The sequence below is a fragment of the Rhinolophus ferrumequinum genome, chromosome 13, assembly GCF_004115265.2.
Source record: "Rhinolophus ferrumequinum isolate MPI-CBG mRhiFer1 chromosome 13, mRhiFer1_v1.p, whole genome shotgun sequence".
NCBI classification, from domain to species: Eukaryota; Metazoa; Chordata; class Mammalia; order Chiroptera; family Rhinolophidae; genus Rhinolophus; species Rhinolophus ferrumequinum.
Window position 1 is genome coordinate 5746006 of NC_046296.1, and position 12886 is coordinate 5758891.

Genomic DNA, 12886 nt, shown 5'->3' on the forward strand with positions numbered 1-12886 from the left:
CTTTAGATTCCATTTATAAGTGAAATCATGTGACATTTGTTTTTCGCTGTCTGACTTACACATAGCACAATACTCTCTAGATCCATCCATGTAGGTCCATTCATGTTGTCACAGATGGCAAGATTTCATTTTTTTTTAATGGCTGAGTAATATTCCATTGTGTAGATATATTACCTTTTCTTTATCCATTCATCCAGTGACACCCAGGTTGCTTTCATATCTTGGCTATTGTAAATAATGCTGTAAGGAACATGTGGATGAGCATGTCCTCTCAAAGTAGCGTTTTGGGTTTCTTCAGATAAATACCCACAAGTGGGATTACTGGGTCCTTCTTTGTCTCTTGCTGTAGTCTTTGTTTTAAAAATATTTTGTCTGGTATAAGTGTTGCTTCACCAGCTTTTTGTTTGTTTCCATTTTCATGAAATATCTTTTTCTATCTCTTTACTTTGAATCTATATGTGTCTTTCAATTTGAAGTGAGTCTCTTGTAGGCAGCATATGTAAGTGTCTTGTTTTCTTATCCATTCAGCCCCCCTATCTTTTGTTTTTTTTCTTTCTTTTTGATTATTAGTTTCAGGTGTATAAAACAATGTAATGATTAGACATTTACACCCCTCACAAAGTGATAACCCTACCAAGTCTACTACCCCTCTGCTATGACATAGTATATAGCTATTACAATACCATTTCCTCTGTTCTCTATGCTGTACTTTACATCCCGTGACTATATGTTTATAATAGTTGACATTCAGTATTATATTAGTTTCAGGCATACAGCACAGTGGTTAGGTATTTATATAATGTATGAAGTAATCCCATTGATAAGTCTAGTACCATCCTGAGCCCCCTATCTTTTAATTGGAGCATTTAATCCATTTACTTTGAAAGTAATTGTTGATAGTTATGTATTTATTGCCATTTTATTATTCATATTTTTTATTTTTTTTATTTTTATTTTGTCTTAAATCCCTCTAAGATTCCTTGTAATACTGGTTTGGTGGTGATAAACTCCTTTAGCTTTTTCTTGTCAGGGAAGCTCTTTATGTGTCCTTTGATTCTAAATGATACCTTGCTGGGTGGTGTAGTCTTGGTTGTAGGTCCATTATTTTCATTACGTTGAATATTTCCTGCCAGTCCCTTCTGGCCTGCAAACTTTTCTGTTGAGAAATCAGTTGACAGTCTTATGGGAGCTTCCTTATAGGTAACTACTTTTCTCTTGCTGCTTTTAAGAGTCTTTGTCGTTAGCCTCTGGCATTTTAATTATGATGTGTCTTGGTTTTGGTTTCTTTAGGTTCATCTTGTTTGGAACTCTGCACTTCCTGGGCTTGGTTAGGGAAGCTTTCCGTCATTATTATTCAAATAGGTTTTCAATTCCTTCCCCTCTCTCTCCTCTGCCTACCCCTATAATATGAATTTCAGTGTGCTTGATATTGTCCCAGAGGCCCCTTAAACTGCCCTCATTTTTATGGATTTTTTTCTTTCTGCTGTTCTGATTGGGTGGTTTTTGCTACCTTATCTCTAAGTCACTGATTTGATCATCTGCTTTATCTAATTTACTGTTGATTTCCTGTAATGTATTCTTAATTTCTGTTATTCTTTATTTCTGACTGGTTCTTTTTTATAATTTCTATCTCCAGTTTTATGTTTCCTATCTCTTTGTTGAAATTCTCACTGAGATCATTTAACATCCTTATAACCAGTGTTTTGAGCTCTGCATCTGGTAGATTGTCTCCATTTTGTTTAGTTCTTTTTCTGGAGCTTTGTTCTGTTCTTTTATTTTGTATATGTTTCTTTGTCTTCCCATTTTGGGCTGCCTCCCTGTGTTTGTTTCTGTTTTAGGTAGGGCTGCTATATCTCCCGGTCTTAGTAGACTGGCCTTATGTAGTAGGTGTGCTGTGGGGCTCAGTGGCACAGTCTTCCTGGTCACCTGAGCTGCACATTGCAGGTGTGTCCCTTGTGTGGGTTGCGTGTGCCCTCCTCTTGTAGTTGAGCTGTGGTTGCTGTTTGCAGGTCAGTAGGAGGGATTGATCCTTCGGCTCATTGGTTGTGAGGACTGCTATGACTATAGTGGAGAAGTGGTGCAGCGGCTAACCCTCCAGAGCAGGATAGGATCTGCCTCAGCAGGGCTCTGGTGCCTGTCCAATCCACCTGTTGGCTATGTTGTCCTTGAAGGCGGCTGAGTGATGCTCCAGCTCATTTCAAAGCTGGCCACTGGGTGCGTCAGCCCCAGGGCCACCTGGAAGGGTACCCACTGCTTTTCAAGTTCAGCCACAGTCCGTATCCCACCTAGGGTCACCCAGCAGGAGTCACAAAGCAATCTGCTGATGGCCACCGCCTGCATTGTGCTTGGAGTATGTTGAAAGACCACGCTGCAAACCGAGGCCGGCTGCTGCTAATGCCAGGCTTAGGGCTGCTGAGCCACAGGCATGGGACACGCTCAACCCACATGTTGCTTCTCTGGGTTCCATGAACCTTTCAGAGATCGTAGGAAAGTCTGCAGCATGAGCCAAGGCAGGCAGTTTGTAGGAAAAAGCCATGGGAAGTTGTTTGGGTGTGCCTGAAAGTTGGGTGGGGCATGGTCTCAGAATCACCAGGGCTTGGAGAATGAATGGTGTCAGCCAGCTTGATGGAGACTCAGATATGGCAGCTGCCTGTGTCTACACATTGGGAAGGGGGAGAGCTCATGAAACAAACAATGGCTTGTGCCAGTGCCTCTGTCCAAGAGAAAGCTGCCCCTCCAGCCCTCATCCTGAAGCCAGACAGCTCATTCCCTCCCACCTCCATAAGCCCTTGTTGCCTTTCCAGCTGCTGCCCCAGAGTTGGAGCTCAGAACCAGTGATTCTGTTGGTGAGTAAGTCTGTGCACAGGCCCTTTAAGAGGAGTAGCCCTCCATCTCACTTAGCTACAATCCCCGCTGGTTTGCACAACCAGAAATTGTGGGGACTTCTCTCACTGGCACTGGACGCCTGGGCTGGGGACACTGGGACTGTTGTTCTTTTGGGGAGGACCTCCAAAACTGAGATATCCCTCCCAGTTTTCAATAGTCACATGCAGGTGTGGGACCTACCCCTTCTGCATCTCTGCCTCTCCTACCAGTCTCAAGATGGCTTCTTCTGTATGTCCTTAGTTGTAGGGCTTCAGTTCAGCAAGATTTCAAGCAATTCTCAATGATGATGGTTTTGTAGTTGTAATTTTGATGTGGTCGGGAGAGAAGGTAAGCACAGCATTTACCTACTGTGCATCTTGACCAGAGCTCTTCCTCCCTTGCCGTGGGATCTTGATAGCTAAAGCAATAGGTAAAAGTATATTATCCAATAAATATTGAACATACAGGCCACTCTAATTTTATTTCCTCTGTACTGTGACTGAGTCCTACCCATCAGTCCTATTGTAATGATGTCTATATCTGACCCATCCCCCTTTGTCATAAGAGCCTCAATTGGACCCTCACCTTACACTTGGGCAATGATTGACCCACTGCACATAACTTCCACTTTTTTCGTACAACTCTAAAGCTTTGATTCTGGCTTGGAAAGTCTACTACTCTGCCAGTCTCATCATCCCCTCGACACATCTCTGTCAGTCACATCACATTGACGTTTTCTCCATTTAGAGTGCCTTGTACTTTTCTCTCCCCTCACTCTACCCAAATCCTTCCCCAAATCCAACCCTCTGTAGGGGATTCATCAGTATTTGATTATATATACTGATGGTCTGTGAGGTGTCCTTTCTTCCTCATTAGATTGCAAATCCCTTGGAAGATAGAATAATCTATTTTCATTTAATTTTTGTTCTCTTCATTGTTTTAAACATTTCAATTTTTATTTCTTTATTATAGAAGTATATTTGTCTGTTGTAGAAAAATTAGAAAATATAGATAATCCAAAGGAAAGTAATTTTAAATCTTTTCAAATCCTTCCAACCAGAGATAGTTTGGTATATACTCTTCCAGGCTCTGGTGTATGTGTGTGTGTGTGTGTGTGTGTGTGTACATACATGGTAAACACATATGTGGTATTTTAACATAAAATGGAATCACACAGTGTATAGTATCTCATATTCTTTTATTCACTCAACAGTATATCATGAATACCTTTTCATGTCAAATATAAGTAAGTATCTGCATTATTATTTTCAATTGCTATTGATTGATCTGGAACAGTTAAACTGTGCATAAAATATTAATGTCCTTACTGAGATAATTATGTCTTCAGAGCTTTACATTTTTACATCCTATTTTTATCACTGAATTTTATCATTGAACTTTTATCTGAATTAGGGAGAAAAAAATAAAAGTAAATGAAGGGGTAATACTGATAGCAGTGAGGTGACATAACTTTTTTTTATGTTGTTGTCTTTTAAGACTAGATTTTACACGCAACCTAGGGGAATATTTTGATAACCTGGTGAAAACAGTTTTGAAGTTAAAGTTGATGTGTTGACACTACTAACTATAGTAATGAAACCTGTGCTGGGATGGGGCAGGTATTATGGTTTATTTTTTATGACACACCTCTTGAATTCCAGGTCAGGGGAAAGAACCATGTTTATTCTTCCAAGTCCTCAGAAGATTAGAATTTCTGGCTTGTGACTCTGCCTATCTTGGAATGTGAAAATAACTGTTCCTTCTCTCCTCTTAAACAAAAGTACTTCATGTACTGGATTTTTTAAAAATGAGGGTTAGGTTTAGAAATATGCTCAGCAGGTGTGGATATACTATGAGGTGGGCAGGTAGAATGAGTAGAAACAACATTTATAGCAATTTCATATAAAACAGTGTTATCAAAGCATGTTTTAAGTCAAATTATCTGAAAATCTGGATTTCCAAAAAAGCTCTTGTGAAAGTATTACCACTAGAATTCCTTTTTAACACAAGTTCCTTTAGAGAATTAAAAATTATTCTATTATAAAAATTTAAATGTATTGCAGTTTTCCAAAAACATGTTTACCACATCAGATGAGGTATGTTGTAATTTACCCTTGTGTAGGAAAAGTGCAATCCTCTTGCCAATGTCTTATTTCATTGTTCCTTCCCTGGGACTTCAGTGTGCTGTTGAGGAGGGTTCTTGGTTCTCTTTGTAGCAGGTGTGTATTGGGGCTGGAATGATCAGTATGCATGTGTGTGGTATTTGTGTCCTGTACAACTCTTGTCACTGGAGCAGCTCTTTTGACCAAAGAGAAAGTGAACAAGAGAGTAACGATCAAGAAAAGTTGAAAGACTGGTTACTTCTTTCTCCTCTATTCCTGCTTCTGTATTCTCAGGGGCCTGGAATATGTTAGGCTTTCAGGAAATGTTCGTTGAATAGCTGACTGTATAAATCCTGACCTTGTGTTCCTACTTTCTTCGGGAATGGCATTTCTGACAATTAAAGAGTGAAGTGTGCTCTGTCGGGGAGTCTAGTAAACATTGGAATATCATGTTACACAGGGCCTTTCTTAAAATCAGGTGATCTTCATCTGGGGAAAAGACCAGGGAAATCATCTGATTCAGCTGCTTCTGTTTACAAATGGAAAAAGTAAGGACTTCTATAAGTAAATAACCTCCTGTGTGCTTATATACCAACCACAGCAAGTATGTTGCCAAACGTGAAGCTATCAGTTGAATGTCTTCTGGTTTCACTCTTGTACCCTTACACCAACTTACCCGGTACTCTCCTTCAGATCCTTAAAAATGTGAGCTGCGATAGGTTACTTGAAATTTCATTCTACATGCTTTTGAAATATGCCAGGAAGACTTGCCATATTGTGACTGTGGCTTTTGAGAACATTTCTAAATTGTCTAACAAAAGAGTGTAGATGACCCTCTGTTGCTGGTTGTGAGAGAGACTTCTGAGCGTTTCTGACTCAAAATGATAGTCAGGCTCTCACAAGCTTTCGATGACAGCTCAACCTGTGCACTTGATAGTTACGGAAAGGCTGCTTAAGGAAAAGCGTACAGGGCTCGTGGGCAGTGCAGTATCATCTACTTATGAATGGGATCATATTTTTGGTGTTTGTTTGTTTGTTTTTTGACTCTCAGCTGTTTTTCTAGATAGTTGATTCTGCTGTCTCATACTCTACACTGGTCAATTTGAACTTGAACCTACTCACAATGGCATATCATAGTTTGAACTCTTCTGCCTCAGATCTGTTTTCAACATTGGGTCCTTCCTTCATATTGACAACCCGTAACACTCTTGAGAGGTCTAATTTAGGAAGATATCATAGCTGGAAAATAAATGTTAAAGAGGAGATGAATAGTGAGGAAGGACATTCTTGCTTGAGTACAGAAAGTTTGCTTTCCCTACAAATGATTATCCATGAGATAATGGAAATGAATCCTGCTTTAGTATAAATTTTAAGTTCAAAGACAATTACAAAACATAAAATTCTTTTCTTTACATATGTCACACAAGAAAATTAATGGCCTGGAAATGTACTGCTTCTTGACCAGTTCCGAGGCCTTCGTACCTAGTGTAAAAGGTATGCTAACGAGGCCCAGTTAACTCCATCTCGGCCATGGAAGCCAGTTTGCAGGTGTCTTAATGCTGTAGAGGAGTAGAACTGGCAGTTCAGTAACACTAATGGTCAGTTTTAGAGGTTTGCTTAACTAGGTGTCTCTACCCTCCGATGCTTGGGGGAGGTGTGTGTCTGTGGGAGCGGTACTTGGACCAAATTCACTGAAAACGACTACATCAGGTATAGGTAGAAGTCTAGGCTAATTTTTAAATTCTTTTCCCAAATGGTGTTTGTATTTGTGCAGGGTACTGTTTAACTCTACAAACGTGAAAAGCTGCTGAGTTTTTAGTCTCACCAAGGAAGTAAGTACATTTTTCCAAAATTGGAATTGATGTACTTTTCAAAAATCTCATTTAGGTAATGTTAAGTGTTAAATTTTTTTTTAAGCTTCAAAACTCAGGAGCTTGAATCTCAAACACAGCATTGTAAAGTGATTAGGCTCTTAAAACCAATTGCTGAATAAGTAAACCAAAGAACTCATTTAACAAATGCAAATGTCTACCATGTACCTGGCCTTGTTGACAGTGATAAATTATATATATTGCTGCCCTTAAAAAGCTGTTATTCCTAAGGGAGGGGTGGGTAAAGAAAGAACCCATGGGTTCCGGTGACAGAAGTAAGAGGGAGCTCTGGGGGCACACAGAAAGGGAATTTCGGGCACCTAGGGTCTAGAAAGGCTTCTTACAAAAGATGACCTTACACTGAGTCCTACCAGCTCCTATGAGAGGAGCTGGTTCTGCCCTAGATCCTCCTTCCAGTCTTAATGAAGCTGCATGCACAAAGGTGAGAAGGTGAGAGGAAGCGAAGTCTGTCCTGGGAGCTGCCTGAAGTTCAGTACAGTGTGGGTGGGAGAGCGTGGCTCAGCGGGGCCTCATGGCAGTGGAGCCATTGAAGGGTTTTTCAGCGGGATCGATAAGTGATCAAATTACATTAAAAAACAACAACACTTTGAAATTTGGAGCATAGCTTAGAACAGGGTAAGGTCAGTCGCAAAAAGATCAGTTAGGCTGAGAGAAATTAAGGGGAGACGAAAGGAACTCTTCTGAAATAGTGTCTAGCCTCGTGTAGGGCACCAAATAAATCTGTATTAAGTGAACCAATGAGATCAAAAGTCCTACAGTACGGTGTTGGAGGTTTTCAAGGGAAGGGGGAGGTCTATGCAAATTGGAAGGTCTAAGATAAAGACCATCTGTTGGCTTCTGAAGGATCTGTTAGTTCCCTGAAGCGGTTATAACGTTTTATGCTCACATGCATTTTCTAAGAGAGTGTCATTAACTTTGATCAGATTCATAAAAGGTCCACGACCCTCCAAAAGATGGAAAACTACTGGGTTAGATGTTAGCCTGGTAGAACAGAGACCTGGTGTAATGTATGCTCCATAGAGCTTTGTATTTAGTCATTTCGGTCAAGGGGTTACATTTATGGAAGAAATTATCAGCTATGCTGGTGACATAAAGCTAGAACAGGTATCTAATTATGACGAGAGACAACGTACAAATTGAAAGAAAACCCAACAGGTTGGACACACGTGTTTAAGAGGTTGTAATTAGGTTCGTAGGCCAGCTGCACTGTAGTGGATGTGGAATGGAAGGTGCTGGCCTTAACAATTTTTGTGAACTGTTGTTCTTTAACAGTCTGGGCATGGGGGAGAGGGGAGAGCTCCAGGAGTTTTATGAGATAGGAAGCGTTTCATCACTGGACTGTCTAGGAAGAGGCAGAATCCCAGGTCAGGATATTGTGCAGGGGTTGAGGCCATGTAGAGAATGAGAGTAGGGAATTCTGTGTTGAATGGGAGGCTAGACTGGCCTTCCAGGGGTGTTCAGAGTGCTAAAATGAAAATTTTCCCTATGGAGAGCCCCAGGGAAAATATATTACATAGACCTCCCTCTGAACTGTCCACAGTCTGCTAAGACAGTGGTTTGAAATTTAAAACTCATTTTAAATAGGCCTGATATGAGAACCAGGCACAATTGATAACTTTCTGTAGAAGAATAGGAAAGGAAACAAAGATGCTGATACAAGACCTTTGCCTGTCGCGGCCCTGCTGGGTGTTCCAGGAATATGTTCTCCCTCCCTCGTTGCTGCTGTGAGAGAAGAGTGGCATCTGCCTGCAGCAGGAGCCAGTTGGTGGTGTGTTTTGCGGCATTTGTGAATTTCCCTTTTAAAAATTGTGCCTGTCTGTGTATCCTTTTCCTCGTTCTACTTATAGCACAGTAAAATCTCAAGGCGCATCTGAAGGAGTGCTAGGGAAAAAGGAAGCCTTTTGTCTTTGTCTCTGTGTTTTCAATGGAAAAACAATGGTTATAAAAGCTTTACCCAAAGCTCCAGAATTTAATTTTACTCAATTGTGACAATTTCCTTAGAGTGTAAGCATTAATTTACTGAAATGCCCATTTGTCAGTATAGCCATTTTAAAAGTCAGAGGGCAGGAATTGTTTCAATTTGTTTGTTCTATATTATTATAATAGTTGGGAACTTTTTTTTTTCTGTCCACATTCTTTTAACGTTAGACTCATCGAATACAGGATTCGTCCTACAGAGTTAGGTGTTTCCTGTCTTGTTAACCTTTAATACTCACCAAGCTCTTTTTCCTTGTCAGCGTGATACATTACTTTTTGAAAAGCTGTTAAAAATCAAGCTGTCTTATTTACATTTTTCTATAGATAAAAGTCCCATTTTAATGTTGAGGTTTCTGTGTTTGCACTGAATACAATTCATGTGTATTTTATTCATCAGGCATCTGTTCTGTTTTGATGCCTAGAGTGAACAAAATTAAAGATTGCTGGTTGTTTTTCTTCATTTGTTTTTTACCTGTCTTGACAAAAATGTGAGAATTAGACACTTTAGGAATCCTAATTTTATATGTTTCTATTGCTGTAAACTAAAGTTTTCTGTAATTTAGATCTCATTAGGATCCTAGGACTTTGTATAAAAGACATATGTGAACCTTCTAAATTATTTCTATTTTTGAATAGGCAGTATATTCTAAGTTCAGAAGGTATAAAGTAGTATATCACAGAAAAGCTTTCTTCTGCTACCGTTCTTCCACAGGCACTCAGTGTTACCAGTTTTTGTGTATCCATCCTTCCAGGGAAAGAGAGATACATCTGTCCTTTGACCTTTTTTACATATTTCCTCACCAATTAAATCTAGTATAGTAACAAAATTTGTGATTTTTCTTCTTGCATCTTTAAAAACATACATTATATTTTGATGACACAATAAGAAGTTGTCTGTTTTCTGTTGGGGCCATGGAACTAGGGTGATGAATGGCAGTCCTTAGGGGAGCTAGCTCAATCTGCGTGTCCTGAGTAAGGAGTAAGATACAGACTCCCCTTTCCTTGTGGGGTGCCTTCATTTTTCATGTGTATAATACAGATACTCTTCCAGCGGGGGCTAGATTAACTTTTTAATTCGTGGTGTAAAAAATGAGATTCAGACCCATTGCTCTGTGCTCTTGTTGTTGAGGGGATTTTAGAATGGGAAAAAGCCGATACAGATAGCTCACGGAGAAAATAGAACTGTAAAGTCAAACTGTTGCTGAAGAACGTGCCAAGGATCTAGCCTTTTGTGATATGATGATACGTCCTGAGTGGGATTCAGTCAGGTTGGAGGCTGGAACCCTGCCTGCTCTTGCACTGCCGTCATTTGGAGCTGAATGATGAAGAACTTGCCCCATATTATCTGTCCTCCATTATCCACACCCCCCGCCCTGCAAACACTCGCCCACACCCTCCACACACCGAAACCCAAAACCTCCTGCCTAACTTTGTCACTAAGATCAAATACAGAGAAATACAAGGGCTCCGAGGCTCCACAGTGGTGAGGAAGCTGAGGTGTACATTTTCTGAGCGGGGAACATTCTGAATGGGTAGTTATAGATTCAGAAAATCACTGAATGGAGGCTGATAGAATAAACCACCTTTCTTGCAGTTAAGAATTTTTGAGTAATATTTGATGGGGGTCGGGAGAAAGACACTTCCTTTCTAAAGAGGATTTAGAGTAGAGTGATGAGAGGGAGGAATTGGACTGCTTCCCTTCCAATTCTGCTCCCTCCCCCTCCCCCCTTTTAAGGAAAATGTCCCAAAGGGCTCATGATGACCAGGCACTTCTTTAAACTGACAGCTGCTTGTGAAAGGTTAATGGATTTCCTGGCAAATAAAATAGGGCAGGACCCTTCTTTAGTCATTACCTTACTGGAACTTTTTTAGCTCAATTTTAATTCAGAATGATGCTGGAAAAATTTATAAAGGAATCCATGTGATTATTCATAATAATTACGTTTTGCTTATTAGTAAATATGTGAGCAACACTGGTCACTCACACCCCCACACTCCCCCCTCCAAGGTGCAAGGCCCAGAGATAAGGCAAGCCAGGCCTTGCTGAGGAGGGTGTGTACCAGCAGAGAAACAGGAAGCTAGCTGTGCTTCAGCGCCTGGCCTGCCTGGACGTTTCTAACTCTGGGTCAGGTGTGCTGAGGTCGCACGGCAAGGGACACTGCCTTCCTGAGCCCTGGCAGCCACGCTGCTCAGCATAAACGCTTTAAAGTGTCAGGAATTTATGTGTGGAGAGAAGTATGACTGCACTCCAGCTTAAAGAGCTTTCACATTCAGGTCTCTACAGGAGAAGACGAGATCGTCCAGATAGTTTGAGACTCAATGAGTTACCGGAGGGAGAGCTAAGGTGAGTGCAGAGTCACGGTTGGCAAAGGTCAAGGCACCTAATGACTGCAGTGGATGCAGTAATGGGGAGAACACATTGAGATTTCCACCAGGAACCTCACAGTCTCTAATTAAAGATCCCAGGATTGTGCTTGATTGGAACGGTGAAAAACTAGAACTCCTTTTCCCATTTCTTCACAAATCCTGTAAGTTGATTTAGCTCTTCCCCAAACCTGTAGTGTTTTTATGTCATTAAAGACTATATAATTACCACGGTAATATTTAATACTGGAAACAATTGATATCTCCCTCTTGGTTTAAAGATAGATTGCTTTGGTTTATTACAACATGTTTCTGTGAGGAATTTTTCTTTGATTTTTGATGGTGAGTGATGTTTGTGGTGAGTGAAGTTTGCCGTGTTTTGGGTGGGGGTTGGGGCTGTTCATACAGGATTCTTTGCGATTGAAACAGATTTAACAAAAGGATGCAGAGAACTATTACATGTAACCTAGGAAGGAAGGACATCAAAAATCTGGAGACCATTTTACCTAAAAAGGTTAGGAGGTTTTGTTTTCAAAGTTAATTTGCCTAAAACAACACAATTTTGGTTTTTGTTACACCTACTGGAATTGTTTTTTAGATTTTAGGTTCTGAAAAGCCCTGCAACTTTAATCTATATGTTAATATATTGTTAACTTAAAGCGTTTAGGTTTTCCATTTCTGAGATGAAGTGTTCCTGTTTTAGTGCTGACAGAAAGCTACAGTAAAGGGAGACTTCCTTTTCTTTTTATTACATATGCTGTGTAATACTTTAATTTGTTTATGGACTATCAGTTTGAATATTCCAATTAAATCGTGGGAGGGATATTTATATGTTGTGCATTACTGCCCTTTTTCCAATAAATTCATTTTTAGAGTTTGTCGTAAATTCTCAAATTTAGCAGGGGAAAATTGACAAGGAAGCTTTTTAAAACTTCCATTAAATTTGTGTTTTTCTTATTTTTTTCCCTCTCCCCACTCTTCACCCCTTTGGCAACCATCACCTTGTTCTCTATGGGTTTGTTTCTGTTTTGTTTATTCATTTGTTTTGGTTTTTTCAGATTCCACATATAAATGAAGTCATAGGTATTTGCCTTTCTCTGACTTATTTCACTTAGACTTCTATACTTCAGGAACTGTACTTTGGAAGGGAAACATTTATTTGAAAATTACCGACTCACTACCTTTTGGAAAGAATAGTAGCATTAAAGGGCTGTTATTAACACTAGCATTGTTAGAATTTGTTTCCTACTATGTCATGTATCTCTTAGCTACATTTAATGTATAAACTGTGAATTGATTAGACTAAGCAGAACTTAAAAGCTTTGGAGTTTGAAATGTTATAAATTTTAAGCATGACGTTTAGTGAAATACTGAGCTATCTCTTGCTAAACCAGACAGGCTGTTGGAAGTGATCTCTGAAATTGACACTTAGTTATCAATTTACTACTAATCTAAGAATAAACGTTGCCAAAAACAGTTCTAAATTCAGATTTGGGATCCAAAGGAGTTTTTCCTTGTTTTTCAAAAATTAAGATGTGTAAAACACCATTTGAGACCAACCATCTTTTACTTATTTTCATACAGTAAGTACACATGAATAAAATGACCTATATGCCCGAGAAGGTCATTACATAGTTAATAATGGCCTTTGGGAAAAAATGAGATTTTTTTTCTTTGGTCTAGAGT

The 12886-nt window shown here is 39.7% G+C and overlaps 1 protein-coding gene across 5 annotated transcripts in view; it reads left to right on the plus strand.

Annotated features, from left to right (window-relative positions):
• The window catches only part of LIMS1 (LIM zinc finger domain containing 1), a 150099-nt gene that overhangs the window by 78925 nt on the left and 58288 nt on the right, over window positions 1–12886 (plus strand). Inside the window, exon 1 of one of the 5 annotated variants that reach the window (XM_033125173.1) lies at window positions 10943–11180. The exons of 3 other annotated variants lie outside the window; for them this stretch is intronic. In XM_033125173.1, the coding sequence (XP_032981064.1) occupies window positions 11074–11180 (107 nt within the window). In that variant the 5' untranslated portion in view covers window positions 10943–11073. Of the gene's footprint in view, window positions 1–10942; window positions 11181–12886 lie in introns of those variants that run through there. One more of the 5 variants, XM_033125175.1, reaches the window with a different exon arrangement.